General features: G+C 47.2%; 1 protein-coding gene across 25 annotated transcripts in view; it reads right to left on the minus strand.

Moving 5' to 3' along the window:
- The window catches only part of MAF (MAF bZIP transcription factor), a 698,813-nt gene that overhangs the window by 164,288 nt on the left and 517,580 nt on the right, over positions 1-16,945 (minus strand). For 3 of the 25 annotated variants that reach the window (XM_015874120.2, XM_015874119.2, XM_015874123.2), the window contains exon 1: positions 469-2,403. The exons of 20 other annotated variants lie outside the window; for them this stretch is intronic. In XM_015874120.2, coding sequence (XP_015729606.1) covers positions 469-1,538 — 1,070 coding nt within the window. In that variant the 5' untranslated portion in view covers positions 1,539-2,403. Of the gene's footprint in view, positions 1-468; positions 2,406-16,945 lie in introns of those variants that run through there. 2 more of the 25 variants (XR_001557764.2, XM_015874121.2) reach the window with 2 other exon arrangements.

A 16,945-nucleotide genomic window follows, 5' to 3' on the forward strand; every position in this document is an offset into this window, starting at 1 on the left:
TAATAATAATAAAACAACGTCAAAATGGTCTGACTCTTTTGGACACAGCAAGCTCAAAGGAAAAAAAAATACAAGTCATGAACTTAAAAATATATATATATGTGATGTGGATGGCAGGTTTCAGAGCAAGCTTCATATGAAGAACTGAGTTGGTGGCGAGTTGGGTCTTTTAAACTTAAAAAACAACAGCAAGCCCCCACAATAATAATAATAATAATAATAATAATAAACAGAAAAGAAACTGATGTAGAACTTGAGGTTGGCCAACAAGCAGCCGGCCCACCTTAAAAACAAAACAAGGAAAAAAAAACAACCAACCCAAAACCCGAGTTTGTCTGAAAGCAGTTTTGAGTTGGAAAACCAAAAAGTGATACAAGGTGGCACGGCGGGTCGGCGCTCTAGCAAAGCCCCCAACAACAACTCACACGGAGAACTTTTAGGTAAGGTGGCAAGGCTGTGGGAACTCACATGAAAAACTCTGGAGAGGAGGGGTTGTCGCTGCTGGATCCGTTTTCTCGGAAGCCATTGCTGACCAGCTTCTCGTACTTTTCCTTGTAGGCGTCCCTCTCCCGGACCAGCCTGGAGATCTCCTGCTTTAGGTGCTCCACTTGCTGCAGCAGCTGGTTCTTCTCCGACTCCAGGACGTGCCGCTGCTGGACCCTCTTGAATCGGCAGGACTGAGCGTAGCCCCTGTTCTTCAAGGTCCTCCTCTTCTGCTTCAGCCTGATCACCTCTTCCTTGCTGACGCCCCGCAGCTGCCGGTTGAGCTCCCGCACCGACATGGTCACCAGCTGCTCGTCGGAGAAGCGGTCGTCGAAGTGCAGGCCGCCTCCGCCGCCTCCTCCTCCGTGGTGCGGGTGGTGCAGCCCCCCGGCGCCTCCACCGCCACCGCCGCCTCCGGAGCCCGCGGCCGAGGAGGAGGCGGAGGAGGGCGGCGCGCTGCCCGGCGCCGCTCCGTGGGGGTGTCCGCCGCCGCCGCCGCCGCCGCCGTGGTGCGGGTGGTGGTGGTGGTGGTGGTAGTGGGGCGCGCCGCCCTGCGCCGCCGCCGCGGCGATCACCGCCGACACCACGGCGGCCGCCGAACCCATCTCCTCGGCCGGCACCGAGCCGCCGGCGGCCGCGGCCAGCTGCTGCCCTCTAGCATAGCCATCGAAGGCGCCGGGCAGCGGGTGGTGGCTGCTGTTGATCAGCGCCTCCACCGCGTCCTCGGGGCTGAAGCCCAGCGCCTCGGGGTTGAGCTGCTGCGGGTAGCCCGTCATCCAGTAGTAATCTTCCAGGTGGGTCTTCTGGTCGGTGCCGGAGCCGGGGCTGGGCGCCGAGAAGCTGGGGGACGGGGGCACCGAGCTGCAGGGCGTGCTCATCGGGGTGGAAGAGAGCGATCCCCCGGCGATCAAGCGGCCGCACTGGCTGATAATGCGATCGGTCTCCACCGGCTCCTTTTTCACTTCAAACTTCATCAGATCGAAGTCATTAACATATTCCATGGCCAGGGGACTGGTGGGCAGGTCGGAGCCGCTCATTGCCAGTTCTGATGCCATCCTTTTGCTGCTGACAGTCCTCCAGAAAGGGTGCGCTCCGGGAGCGAGGGCGCTGCTCTGCGCTGCCGCCGGGTGAGCCAGCTTTGCTGTCCGTCCGTCCGTCCGTCCGCCCGTCCGTCCGTTCCTCCGCCGCGCCGCGCTCCGCCCGCTCCGCGTTATCCCCTGCAGAGCCTCCGCTGCCGCTGCTGCATCAGAGCGAGGGGCTCTGCGCCTTCTGCACGCACGGCTCTTTTCCTCCCTTCTCTCTCTTTCTCTCTCGCAAACTGCAGCTGGAAGCGTTCGCGGGTGTTGCGAGGAAATTTTTTCCTCTCTCTCTCTCTCTCTCTCTCTCTTTTTTTTTTTTTTTTTTGCTTTTGTTTTGTTATTTTTAACACTTCATGGTGCTTTTCCTCTGGGCTTCTCTCGTGCAAAGTGCAGAGAGAGGAGAGAGGTTCATCGGGGGAAGGAGGAGGGAGAAGAGACCGGAGACAAAAAGAAATCAAAGTCGATCTATCGCAACCAAAACAATCATTAAAAAAAAAAAAAATGAAAAAAAAAAAAAGAGGGGGGAAAAAAAAACCCAACACAACAACCCAACAACCAACAAACCCTGAACCCCACAGCTACGGCAAGAAGATGAAGAATATTTTAAAGGTTTCATCCAGCAGGAGAGTTTAAAAGCATTGCAGAGTTTTATAGCGCTCCTGACGTCAGACTCCAAATGGCAAATGGACTCCTCGGCCGGACCAATGGGCGGCACCCACCCAGCGAATATTAGCATAGAACAAGGAAACTTTTGGGAGCTGTCAATCAGGGCCCCATCAGCTGACTGTCAGCTGGGCGAGCTTTAACCCCTTCCTGCCCGTCTCCTCCGCCGGACGCACCGGGTAAGAGGCTGCGGGTGGGGACCGCTCCGTCGGGTCGGGACGGCGCCCGCCGAGCGCTGCCGTCGGGTGAGCGCTGCGCTGCGCTCCGCTTTACCCGGGAGCTGCCCCTGCCCTGGAGCGGGCACCGGGGGGCACGGCGGGGCTGTGTGCGGGGCTGTGTGCGGGGCTCTGTGCGGGGCAGCGCGGTGCCGGTCCGAGGGAGGGGGCGGTGGGTGCAACCCCGCGGGGTCCGTGCCGCTCCCCGCGTTACTCGCCGTTCCCCACTTCCGAGCGCGGGGCATCCATTTCCATCCCCCCCCCCTCCAACCACGCCGGGTTAGTAAAGAGCTTTGCAAGTTTTCAAGCCTCGCTCCCTCAGCACTCAGCCCCGTGGCGAACAAACTGCATTTACTTTCGCCTCCCCTCTCCCGGTGCCCCCTCCGAGGGGGGGAGGGAGCGGGGCCGGGGAGGTGAGGGGGGGTAGGCGGGCGGTGAGCGGCAGAGCTCGGTCAGCGGCGGAGCGGCTCCGTGCGAACCCCGACAGCGCCATCTCTCGACGGCAGCGCAAAGCCGAGCGGAGCCGCTCCGCTGTCGGTCGGGCCGTCGAAGGAGGGGGGTAGGGAGGTGGGGGGTGTTGAGCTGCGGCGGTCCCGGTGCTCCCGCAGTGCCCCTCCCGAGCTACCAGGCTGGATTTTATGGGAATATCGATAGAATTAAAGTTCCTTGTAATTCCGTGATAAATGGGGTGTCTCTGGTAAGTAAGATGAAGTGCGGTGCTGTGAAGTTGTTTATCTGGAAAGTAATTCTCAGAAACCTGACTTCTGACACTTGGTCATATATTAAACCGGCGTCTTGAACGTTGTACTTCAGATGCTCCTTTTCCCCCTTCCCCTCGCAGTTTGCTATTTATAAGACTTTGTAGGTGCGGGTGAGTTGCTGGGTAATTTTTCACCAACTGTGAAAAGCGTCGTTTGCAACAGCCAAAGAATTCTCTGCTTGGGAAATAGTACGGGGAGAGTGGGCTCACGAATAGATAACATCTCCCGACCGTGCCATTATCGGCACTGACCCGTGCGGCTGCGCTGCTCCCGGCAGCCAAAAGGCAGGGAGGGCACGCTGCGAGGCGAGCAGGATAACGACACCTAGATGGGATCGCAGAGGCGATACTGCAAACCTAAAGCGTGCTCTGACGGCACGAACAACACGAGAGCGTAGTTCTGCACAGCCCCAAAGACACCCGAACATCTGCCGGGTTTATCTTAGAGGCTGCAATCAGTGACAAACTGAATGCAACTCGGGTTGGCTTTCCTATTCCTGCACACCATCGGAACCAGCAAAAGTTCCCAGCTTACAGCACAACCCCCCCAGGACGGCCCCATTCCCCACACTTTTTTTTTCCCCAGAGCAAGATGAATGTGGCACTGTATGTCACTTAACGTGCTCACCTATGGGAGGCATAAAAAGTGGAGGTTATTGCTTTTTGGAACGCACTCTCACTCTGTTCCACTTGCACGTTTGATGGATGTCTGTGGAAACACAGCTCCAGCCCCATCAAACTGTTTGCATTCAGAGTGCTCCATTTGCAAACCAGTGGATTGCTGAGTAAACTGGAGACAAAGAGCGCAGATTTGGGGGAGCTAAAGGGGAGCCTCTTCCTTAACACCGATGTGAGTGAGTGCAAGCGGAGCAGCGCTGGAGTTACTGTGCAGCATTGTTCTGCTGTGATTATTGCAGAGCTGCTGCCCCAAAACGGCACGGTGTAGCAGACAGAAAGGATTATTAGCAATTTTTGGATAACCTTCAGAAGTAACAACGCTCTCCTCCCTCCCTTCTGTAATTCTCACTGTTGTGCTATTTTCCTTTATTATTTGGCTATTCACGACGGCTGTCTAAACATTTACAGTCCCCCTATTAACAGCGTTTCTCCCCCTAACAATCGCACACTTTCATTTCAATTAGAGCCATTCAGGCTCGGGGTTTTGCCACCAGGCCACGTCCCAGCCCAGCTCCCTTTCCCAGCACGGACCCATACAACGCACAGCCCACGTCCCCACACCTCCTGTCCTGCTCCAGGTTAGGAGCTCAGCCTTGGGTGCGGATCAAGAACAACACATTAAGAACAGTTACCGCTCCCTTTGTTTGCCCGGTGTCTGATTTTATGGTGCAGAACTAAAGAGTGCCCGCTGAATTTGACTATGGAACCGGGCAAATTGCTTTCCGAGAGACTTCTTCGGAGCACAGTGATAAGGCACAACCCGCTCCTAGGTGCAGCGCCAGATAAATCCTTTTAACAGTCCTCAGATCAGTTAACAGGGTGAGTAAATCACAGATCGCTGTTAGCAGATTTATGGGAGAGAATTAATAGAATCAGACGAGATAATCTGGCGGGGATAAAATTGCTGAGGAAACAGTCCTGCCTTCTATCGGGGGTACGGAACAGCGCTGTGACTGCGGGCAGTCAGCACAGGTCGGGCATTTGGAGCTCAATCATCGCGGCAGCAATTGGGCGGTTATTAATTCTTTTCTCTTTAAGCAGCTCGCAGATGCAAATAAAAGCCGCGCTCTCTTTGAAGACACGTTCTTTATATATTTTTATTGGAGGTAATTTACTATTTGCATTACCTGTATTTACTTCGTAATTGAACATTTTGCATTCAAATTTATGGAACGCGCTCCGCTCGAGAATATATTCCTCCCCGATTAGCATAAATAGTCACTTACCTCATGAATTACTAACAAAGTTTATCTGAAAATATAGGTGTCTTTTTTATTAAGTGGAGCACCAACATATGTACCACGAATCCCGATTTCCTGGTGGTGCTGTGGTGTCGGAGAAGAGGGAACAGAAGCAGCGGCAAACAAGCGCCATCGATTAATATCTTTATGAGTGTGACAATAATTGCTTCTGCCGATGCTTTGCTAATTGTTAATAATGAGACGGTGACTCAAAGTTTCCTGCAGAAGGAGCAGAAAGGGGAACCTCCTCAGTGGGTTTCCCCCCTCATTGCCCCATGCTCGCTGATGGAGCTCGCTCGGGGCTCCCCGCTCACTGTTGGGATTGTTTCTCTCTTCGCCTTAATCCTGTTTTTATGCTCAGCCGCAAATCCCAATAATGGATATGATTTAGGCCCGTCCTCCAGTATTAACACGACCCTACTTAGACAAAGGACACCCGAACCCTATCGACTGCCGGATTGAATCCTTCATCCCATGGAAGCCAACAACAAAACTTCCATTGATTTCAGTGGCAGCAGGATCGGGTCCTGGCAGGCAGCAATTTGTTTGTGTCAAAGGGCTGGGGCTGCAAAAACTGAGAGCCATCAGCTGGAAGGGAATGAGGTCTGCTCCCCCAAAGGCTACATTCCCACTGACTCGTGGTGGATCTCCACAAACCGGGTGCTGGCATACATGTGTGTTTTGTCTGGATGCAACGAGCACATCCCTAAGTGTACCGCAGCACAACGAGCTGCTTTCAGTGCTCTCACTCTTCCTGAGCCCGGGCAACCCATCCCTATGACTGCAGCTTGCTGCCCCATCCACGTCTGACACTGCTCTTTTATTTTAAAGCTGAGAAAATCTTCCTTTTAAACTCATGCTGAGCATCAAATTGGACTCCACTTGCAGCTGAACATCTTGGCTGCCTGTTCCCCAGCCGCTCCGGTATACTTTATGCAGAATTCTCTCTGCTAATGTAACTTGCTTTCCTTCTCTGTTCTCTTTTCAGTTTTGCATCAGTGTTGCCGAATCCATCATTTCCACTGCTTGCTTATCGTGTTTCTGAAACACTCAAAATATCCCAGATAACTCCATATGATCCAGAAGGAGCTTCTCTCTCTGGCTGGAGGTTGGTGCCACCAGGTTTGTGCTGTGCTCACCCCATGATGCATGTCCCACTTTACTCATTTCCATGAATGGCTCGGCCTGGATGTAAAAATCAATACAGACATCCCTGATGCCAAAAAACTATTTGTCTGAAAGATATAAAAACTGAAAATGCAATAAAGATTTTTATCAGGCTTTATGGTGGAATTCGTCATTTATAACTGGGATGATGATGTTGGGTTATATAATGTGTTTGTTCTCAAATTAGATGAAGTGAGCAAATAGAGGTAATCTGGTAAAATCTGGTGCACGGGTTGATCTCTGCAGAAAACTACAGTTAACTCCTTTAACTAAAGGAGGAGAAGAAAACAGTCACATCAGTATCACATCACCGAGGCGTCCCAGCAAAGCCCTGTGATACACACAAGGCGTTTGTATCTATTTTAGCTCTGAAAAATCCTTGCTGCTTCTCTCCCTTTTGCTCTGCATTGAGTTGTTTCATCAGCAAGGAGCAGTGGCAGCATGAAATAATATGTGTATTTTATGTGCTCTCTCTTCCTCAAAGCTGACTGCCAGTGAGTGGTGAGGGGAGCATGATATGGAGGTGATTTTTTGATGTGTGACTGTGAAGGGTGAGATGGCCGTTATTAAGAGTGATCGACTTCAGTAACTTTTAAACAAAGCTGTGATTTAATGTCTTAGAGCCTGATTTGGCACAGACTTGTTATTAGTTGGCATGGTGGGCTGAGTGCCATGCACTGGGCTTATCCCATGTGAGTTATGCATATGAAGACCATGACAGGTCTTAAGCAGCACAAGGCTCTTGGCTCGTGTGGCCTTATGGCAGAGAGGGGCTGTACCAACAGGAGCACATAAGGATCTCATGTTATCTCCAACCTTCAATTATCATGCTGAATCTGGCTTAACCTGCTTATCTCCTGAGCATTACTCACTGGGTTTTGGCAGGAGGAGGTGTCAATGAAAATGAGACAGTTCTGGAGCCAGCATCGCTGCCAGCAGCCAGGGCTTAATCCTGGGCAGAGCTGGGGACAGTGTGTTCTTTTCCCTGCCATGGCTCCAGCTGCTCCCACCCCCTCACCCTCTCCACCAGGTGAGCTCTGCCCTCACATTCCCATTCTTGTGCCTGACCCCTATCTCTGGTCTCCATGTTGGAGGCTGGAGATGTAGCAGCATCTGTCAGAAAATCCATGTGAAAACAGCCTGGGTGCCAGCAAATAGGAGCTGTAGCTTTCCATGCAGCTACATTTGATTTGGTTTGATACATTTAACTTCGTCTTTTTTTTCCTCACACCATTGGCAAATGTGTTACTCTCCCACAGAACTGAGAACAACTTGCATTTTCCATGACTGCTTTATAGAATCTCAGTGCAGAGAAGTGTATGTTGTGATGACATCTGACATCGTTCAGTGGCATTCAATGTCCACATCAAGTGGGAATGGAAGGTTTAATGCCCCGTTCCCCTCCTGTTCTCCAGCATTAGCTCACTATTGTGGCGGGGCTGGGCAAACCACTTTGTATCCGGAGTCCGGGTCATTGGGAAATGCTAATCCTTAACAAAGAGGAAATGATAAAAATACCCATGAAATTAATTTTCACACCTGCAGTCGAGATTAATAACAGCAACCGGAGCGGCATCCTATTTCAGCTCCCTGGAGGTGACTAACAGCCCTGGCCATGAATATCGTACCAACCACCAGAGGAATTCACTGTCTGAGGGATCCACCATGAAAAACAATTGATCCCTAGAGCTCTGCCTGCACAATGGAAAACGGCTTTAGTCATGTATTAGTCATTTTATCACAAGATGGTATTTCTGCACTGGGAGGTTTGCCCTCTGAGCCCAGAACAGAGGAACAGCATTCAGGTTGGTAATTTACACGCAGGTTTTCATCATGTTTTCTTTAGAAGGATGTGTGTAAATGATGAAGAGCAATAAACTCAGTCTTCTACGGGTTAATTCATGCCAGTTTCATGTGCGCTTATTACCGTCTGTGCTTTGAATCGGTCCTGCACGTCCCTGTGAGTGGCACTGGCAGCTCACTGAGGTCAGGTAATCCTTTACTAAAACACACTGCTTGAATTTTCTCCAGCTTCTGCTTTTCTCCCTTAATTGCAAGGGACGAATCGTGCTGTCTGCCTGCTTCCCCCGGCTGGGAAGCACCGCTCTGCCACTGCCATCCCCAGCCTTCAAAGGTGACACGCAGCTCCGAGCTATAAAGCAGGCAGCTGCACGGGGGCTCTGAACTGCCTTCAAAAGGCACTTACTTCTAGTGCCGGAGCAGCAGTGGTACTTTGAGCAGGACAGGTATGCACTTGAATCCTTCTGCAGAACCATCTTGCTGAAAGAATTTATCTAATGATGTTGACTTAATCTAATGGACACAAGGTGATAGGCGACAATATCTGCTTTATTTTTTTCGGCTCTCACAACCAGCTTTGCTCACATTGCCTGTGCCCCGGGAGCGCAGAGTGCAAGCACGTTTGCATGAGGTCTTGAGCAATCATGGGGCTTATTTATTTGCACAGCAACGGAATGAGACAGAAAGAACTAGAGACACAGAATTGTTTCCTTGTGGCTTGCACAGAGATTTCAGCCGCAGCTCTTTCCTCTCCCTTTGGAGCATTTGCTGCTATAGTGCAGCTCGTGTTATTCCCTGTGGAGCAGGAGAAGTGGAGGGCAGTTCTCTCTTTGTTCTTTCCTGCCCCCTCTATGGATTTACACTTTTATAGCTGTTCAGGTAACTGCTACACTACTTACAGTAGTGGCAGGCTGGCTCTTTTTGGTGTCAGTTTGGCTCCAGCAGGTTTAGATTCCATCTCCTGCAGTCTCCTCCAGCAGTGACTGTCTTTTTTTAATCTACCTGAAATTCAAGGTTCAGCTTCAAGCAGATTCCTGCAGCACACGGCTGTGTCCTTTTGCAGCTGATGAGCCAAAGGAAAGCACAAGGAGCCACTAATAAGAGGGGTGATACAGCATAAGGTTTTATAGTTACCTGCACCGCTCAAATAGCCTGCTATTAGTATCTCTAATCCTGCAGATTTAAATGAAAGATACACATCACAGCACAGTTTTCCATTTTCCAGATGGAAGCGTGCTGTCACAGTGAGGAATCAGGATGCCAACATCTTCATATCACCAAAATTAAACAGGTCAGTGCAAAAGGTGCACTGCAGGTCAGTGCAAAAAGGCACACAGCTCTACGCAGGTCACGCAGTGCCTTCAGTCTGGGTCAAGCTACCACACGTGAGCCCTGGTGTTTGGCCACTCCAAAGCTACATAACATTCCTGGTATTGGAAAAAACTCTGCCCCACCGTGTCAGTGCAGCAGTTGCCAGCTGCAAAGATTAATTTTTAACCTCCTCGTTTTCCAGAGCTAAGGCAGATGAGCAAACACTCCCCGCCAGCCCTCAGCTGGGCAAACTGTTGTTAGATTGGTGGAGGTGACAGCTCCTGACGTTCTGCCCTCTCATTTCTGAGTACTGGTGTGCACCCACTGCAGCAGAGGTGCAGCAGAGCTGCAGTCAATGGTGCCAGAGCAGTGCAGCTACAGGACTTCCTCATGGAAAAAAAAAAATAAAAATAGAGTTCAGTTTTAGGCTTCTTGTGGCTTCTCTGAAAGATAACCGAGCTTTACATACATGGTTATCTGGAACTTGATCTTGGGGTCATAAGTACAAGCGTGTAGAGTGCCTTTTCTGCATGGGAGGGAATGGTTGGTAACCCCCCTTGTTATCTTCCCCATCATGTGCTTCTTGCAGCACCTGGGCCCTTCTTATTTAGCATCTGCCAGCAGCTGGCAGGGCTAGAAGCCATCAGAAGCACTGGCTTCTTTGTAATTTCAATTTTAAGCCCACCACTCGTCCTGAGATCAAAACTCACCTGAGGGATCTCTGTGCACTTGGGCCCTGACTCCTAAAGAAAAAGTGATTCAAGATTGATAAGATTTAATTTCCTAAGTTGCAGTCTTGCAAAACTGGGCTGGAAGTCTGAAAGCGGAGAGCCCCTTAGGTTGCACCCAGAGTGTAAGTCTGATGGCTGTAACCCAGCAGATAACTCCCTTCTCTTAGCTAGCCGGTAACAACTTATTCATGCTGCACAAGATTTCTGCCTCAGTTGGGGCAAATAAAAGCAGAGCGAGTTCCTCAGCATTTGCGCCTTCATTTGGGAATTTCAACTAATAACTTTCTGTCCTACTGCTGTTTCACAGGTCCCCTAACTAATATACCAGGATGTGTGAGAATATTGCTGTGACTCATAATCAGAGCTGCACAGTCCAAACCCAAACTGGATTTGGAGTGGTCAGGGCAAGGGCAAAATTACAGAAATAAAGACAGTGAGATGTGGAAGACTTGCTGTGAGGAGTGAACGCCCACAGCAAACCAACGACCTGCATTAGCAGCCAGGTAGCAGCAGACACAAGACAAGTGCCTGGTCCACCAGTCTTTCTGGTTAGGTGCAATTTTCACTCTGTGCTTGCAAGGCAATAGCACAGAAAAAGAATATCACAATATTCAGTGTTACGGACAGGTACAGCCTTGGGCTTTCCCAGAATCCTAGCAGGAACCAGACAGATGGGACTTCAGTTGGGTGTACAGGCAGCTGAGAGGAAGGATATTTTTCTTTATATCACTTTGGGCATACTTTTCACAGAATCATACAGTCCCAGAACGGCTTGGGTTGGAAGGGACCTCAAGGATCATCAAGTTCCAACCCCTCTGCCACAGGCAGGGCCAAAAGCTTTTCTCATGGTTCAATAATAACTGTATATTTTTGCAATATCGAAGAGCTAAATAGAAGAAAAGAGTCATATGCTACAGAAGTTGAATGACTTCCATTATAACAAAGTAGTCTGTCCTCAGTCCCTCGTGCACAGCAGAAGAACAGCACCAATCTTTCTGCCATGCATGTCCAGCCATGTACAACTCAAGGACTTCCTGGTGAATGTAACATCTCTCCTGCAAAACAATTAGTCATTCCACCACAGCTGAGCTTGGCTCATTTACCAACAGTGTGCAGTGAATGTTGTATCAAGACTGTGATGATCTGACGGTTTTAGGAATAAACCTTTCAAGGAATAGAAGACATTGACGCAAAATTGAGGTGCCACAGAAAAGGCCAGATGTTCAACTTTTAGGTCTTTATAGGGCATGCAAATTTTTTTCTCATGAGTGAATGTGCACATTACCCATTGATGCGATCACTTATGCATCCAGCTCATCATCTGAATAGGCAAATATCTTCTCTTCTGCAGCAACCATACTCGGGATTTAATGCAAAATTCATTCTTTTTAAAAATCACTCCCCTAGAACACAATGGTAAATCATCCAAGATAAAGCCATGTGAAGAGAAATGCTGCACCCTTCTTCTGAGGCCTTTATTTCCTTTCTCCAGAAAAATGTCTCCACCTTCCTGCTGAAAGACACAACTATTTCCTCGTATTCACACTGTGTTACATGCTCCGTAGCTCACATCATTGATTGGGCTCCATTATGCCAAATTCTAGAATGCCTGAAGAGCTAAGCATAAAGCAGGAGACAACAGATACAAAAATAGATGTGGACCACGAGGTAGCCATGAAACAGCCTGTGTCAGTATTGTCTCCTGCAAACTGGGATGAGTCAGTACAGGACAGATCACAAAGGATGAATAGCCAGGGGTGAGATAATGTTGTTCATCCTCATTTATTTTTTCTCTGAATAAAAGTCTCGGTCTCCCAGCAATGGCCATTCTCAGTTGTGCCATAGCAATCCAAGTTCTGCCTTGCCAGTCCCCTGGCAGATCCAGCAGCTATCGGGTTCCTTGCTTGTTTCCTCTCCAGCCATGTGATGTTTACAGTTATTGGGTTTGAACAAATGGAGCAAATTCAATTGAAGATGATATGTAATATAATATAAATGAAATGCACTTTACATTTGTATATCAGCTTGTTAGCAGGCAACTGACCTTAACAAGAATTGCTTAGATACCTATCTCTAGGCACCAGCACGCGTACATCTGTTTGGTACAGGAATATGCTTTCTGTTCATATTATGACCCACTTCATATGAGAGAACAGCTAAATACAACAACGGATATATGAAAGAACAGATATGTAAGAAAGCAAACCTGCCACCATCGTCAGTCTCTAAAACAAATGGTTACTCAGGAAGACAAAATACTCTTCCCCTCCTAAGAAAACCTAAGCTATATTATATACACGAAAAAACATGCCTGTAGTTTTGGTGCCATAAAGCATAAATCATCACGTAGCCCTCTGCAGTTTGCCTCTCCGCACTGAACCATTGGGCCAAGCTCCCTGAGGTTCCCCATCCTGCAGCAATGAGCAGGACTGGAGGAGGTGGTGAGGCCAGCTGTGCTCCCAGGCCAACCTCTGCCCCTGCCACCCCGCATCAGTCCTGCGAGCCTGGGGCTGAAATCCAAGCGTGTCTTTGCAGGTGATGGCAATGCCATGCCTGCTTTTCTCTTTTTTAAAGGATTATAGGAATTCTGGACCCATCGCGGGTCTGCGATCCCCAGTGCAGAAGGGAAAAGGATTTTTAATGAAAACCAGCTCCAGTTCTGAATATTTAATACCGTGCCCAAGTGGTAACAGGATGATAAAGTTTTGATAGGCCTGGTATTGGCTTTTATTTTTTTAAGGGGGAAACTTCTCTCTCACTAACAGAAAAAGCATTTTTAATGCCAACATCAATATAAAGCGCTGCTGGGACTTTTATATCATTTCAATATCAGGCCTGTGTTCAAGGAGCAAAAATAAATGCAGTGTTCACAACCATTTGATATTATAGCTTGAATGGCTTTCAACAAGCTCTTGCCATGTTTTTATGCACAAAGTACGATTTGGGGGTTGGGGATGGAAAACGAGGGACCGGAGGGGAGGGGAAGCAGTTGTTAATTTATAGACATTAGCTGGAATGTTTGAGAGCAGTCTTACCGGGGTCACACCATCATGCGTACACCAGGGCATTTTGCAAATAGCACAGATTCTTCTCTTTTTTTGCCTTCCTTTTTGCCTCTTCTGGCAGCACCAATAAATTTGTTTGATGCACTTTAAATGTTTAATTAAAACACGACGTTAGCGCATTTACTGTAAGTGATAAAAACACTTTGGAGGTGGTCTTAAAGCAATTGGTGGCTCTGGAATTGCTAGACATGCACTAGTAAATCAGATACAAATTCCATAAATTGGAACGATTCTCTTTCAGTCCTGTGCCATTTCACAGATATTAAAGCTGCTTAATTTAATTCCTCCGTAATGTGGAATGTGTACGGCAGCTGATGTGACTTCTTCTGACTGATTGTTTAAGGTCAAATAAACTCAGGCCTACAGAGCACCGGATAGAAATTCCCTTTTATATTAATGCTGTTTATAATTCAGTCCTCTTTCAATCCCTTAATCAGAAAAGAAATGTTTATTGTGTGATATTGCTATAAAATAAGTAGGAATTGTAATGAGTATTTGAAAATGTTGAAAAAATATACACTAAGTCACAGCTCCCAGTACCAACAATCTCATCTATTTAAGGAGGTTTATTCAACTTACTTAAAAAGAAAACTTGCTTTTAATGCAAAACAGACGCTTTTATATACAGAATGTAACTGTACTTTATAAAGTACAAAAGAGAATTCAAAGCTACTGTAAACCATTCCTCAGAAAGCACCACCACTCTATTTGCCACCTGAAATCTATACCCAACTGAAGTTAATGGGAGTTTTTTTGCTTCTTCCCATTAGAAGGGCTTGTGTTTTTAGGAACTGCATAGGTAGCATCTTTAGCAATATGCAAGTTATAGCATCTGCTGCTCCACTGCTGTTTTAATACCTGCATTCAAAACACAATAGTAATAAAAGCTTCAGAACAAATGATTACGATTGGCTTCTTTGCCTATGTTGGAGATCTTCACTGAATCAAATTAATACTGAATATAAATATCACAATTAGATTTCACTGTGATGAGCAAATAATGAATCCTTCTTCTTCAGCTAAGAAAGTAGATTTTCTTGACAAATCTCTGAGTCAGCGTTTCCTGCAAGACGAACCTTTTTCCCCTTCCCCCACCAATGTCAATAGCAAAGAAGTCAATGATTTCCAAGGATGTCACGGATAGCTTGCAATAGAAGAGGTAAAAGTTCACTCATTTTGATGTGTACATAACTTATTTCAGTCATCTTCAACAATATGTAACATGAAATTCTTAGCATGGAAAACTTGGTTACATGTCATGTTCTCTACCCAGGAGAAAAACCAACTAGGGGACATGACATTTCTCTAGAGACCTGACTGTGGAGGAGCAGAAGCTCTTTGTGGAGAGCTCTGCAATGGGAACTGCTAGGTAGGCAGCTTCGTGTTCTAAGGGTTTCCAAGGATGGAGTGCTTCTGTTCTCTGCAGTGTCAAGCAGCATGTAGCCCTGACTCACAGCTGAGATTAATGCCATGCCAGGAGCAAAGCAATGGTGGTGATGTCAGAGAAGTGTGCTGGTGAAAATGATACTGTCTTCTTTAGTTTGTTTTTAATTCATATCTGCTCTCTTTTCTGATGAAACCATGGTTTTACCACCAGCATGAGGTAGAATGGATTTTTATCTCTCATGCATCAACAAAGTTATCAGCACGTTCTAATTACGCTGCGTTGTGAGAAGCAGCAAGAACACAGCTGGATTTCCCGATTCCAGCTCTGAGGTGTCTGCAAGGCAGACATGCGAGAAAATAACTAGATACTGAGGCTCATTAGACCATGTAGCACTTAAACTAGGGTTGAATTTGTCTCGTGAACTCTGTCCTGTGTGGTCAAATTCCAACTGCACGTCTGCCTGCCCTGCTATTAATCACTTTTTGGATTAAGAAACAAAAATCACCTCTCCAACTTTCTTAAGCATTCTTTTTTTTTCCCCCCATAAACAAACAAAGAAATCAAAACTATTTGTCTTAACTTGTTGATTTGTCCAAACTACCTCATCCCAGATAATAGTCCCAAGTAGGAGCAGGAAAAATTCTCTTTAACAGCTTCTGAAGCTATTGTTTTCCTGACTGCTACATGGAGCTGGTGGCAGTCTCTAGTGATTAAAAAGAGGAACAAAGAGGTAAAGCCTGGACAACCTCACCCACCTTCACCTGACCTAACTGCCTGAAAAACAGAAACCAATTGGGTCCATACATAGGGAGGCCTTCATTAATATACTGTCAAAACACTGTTGAGCACCGAAGTAATTCTCAGCAGAAATTAATACTGTACTTTGGAGTTGATTTCAGAAGAAATTAAGTGGGTGCACTGGAGTAATTATAACAGTTTTTGAAAGGAAGAACATCCAGTATTCTGAAGAATACCCATAACCAAGGAGGAGAAAAACAAAACAAAATGGATTTTTACCAGTTCAACTCATACAGAAAAAAAAACATTTGGTATCAGATACAGAGCTTTAAAGTACCCGTATCAGGCTAACATTACAAGGTGTTGTTGGAAGTCAGGAATATCATTCCTACTTGCTGTGATTTTTGATAACCTATGGCATGAAGTCCTTCTTTACTTTTGTCAAAGGTCAGAGTGCTGTATTAAACATCCCCGTTTGTAGATAACTGAGCAGATCAGTACGTAAGGTAAGCTGAAGGCCCACAAGATATATATTTTTTTCCTCTTATTTTCTCGTGGAAAACTACACTTTCAAACAGTTTTGATATTTCATAATATAGCTTGTGACAGGGCTATTTCACCATTCACTAACACGGGCTGCGGTGTCATCACAAAGTCCCTAACGCTGTGTCAGTGTGAATCTATGGAGAAGACATCAAGATGTCAACATATTCTGAGAGGGGAAAGAGTGTCAGTGCAAGTCTACAGAGACATGGCGGTATGTGGAGAGGAAGCAAAACAAAATCGTATCCCTGGTTGTGCAGCATCGCCAGACAAAGGCATGTTCAATGCAGAAGCTTTCTGAAGAAACGTGCAGAACTCCAGGGGGAGCAGCCAAGTAATTGTGGTATTTTCAAATAGTAAGGAAACTTCTGCTCTGTGTGACTCTTCTGAGTGTTCTAGCATAGATCTATAGTAAGATATCTCATAGATTGGAAAATGATACATTAGTGTGCTAAAGGGACAGATGAACATCTCCTGGGATAAGCCGTGCTGTCCTCCCTTAGCATCTTCTCTTGTAACCAGAGCACCATATGTGCCCATAGCATCAGTGCACAAATAATACAGTAGGTGATGCATGGTGCTACCTACAGATTTCACAGAGTCAGTTTTGAGCTCACTGAAGACAGATTGAAAGGTTCATTTATATTTAAGAAACTGGGCAAAGCTCTCAGGGATGCACAGCCCCACCATTCTCTGCAAGCATTCGTCTTTCCTCACCCCTACAACGTTACATCAAATATTCAGCCCTGAAACTCCTCTTTCCCACATGCTGCCTCTCCTCCTGGCTGAGCTGAGCACCATATACATTGTGAATGGAGGGACTCCTTCTCCCACACACCCTGGGGAAGGACATCTCACCCTTTCAGAACTGCAGTCCTATGCTCAGCTTATGCTTTTTCACCCAGACATCTGGGACATCAACACAACACAGATTAGTAGAGATTATTTTTTTGCATGATTAGCAGACAATGGAACATAAAGGTGCACGTTAATGTGTGTCTGACCAAAGCCCTTTCTGACTCTCAGCAAGTTTCTCCATCAAAACTTACGCGCCGTGGCAAAATCAAGGTCAGTGAGCACAGAT

Source organism: Coturnix japonica, chromosome 11, assembly GCF_001577835.2.
Source record: "Coturnix japonica isolate 7356 chromosome 11, Coturnix japonica 2.1, whole genome shotgun sequence".
In the NCBI taxonomy this organism is placed as follows: domain Eukaryota; kingdom Metazoa; phylum Chordata; class Aves; order Galliformes; family Phasianidae; genus Coturnix; species Coturnix japonica.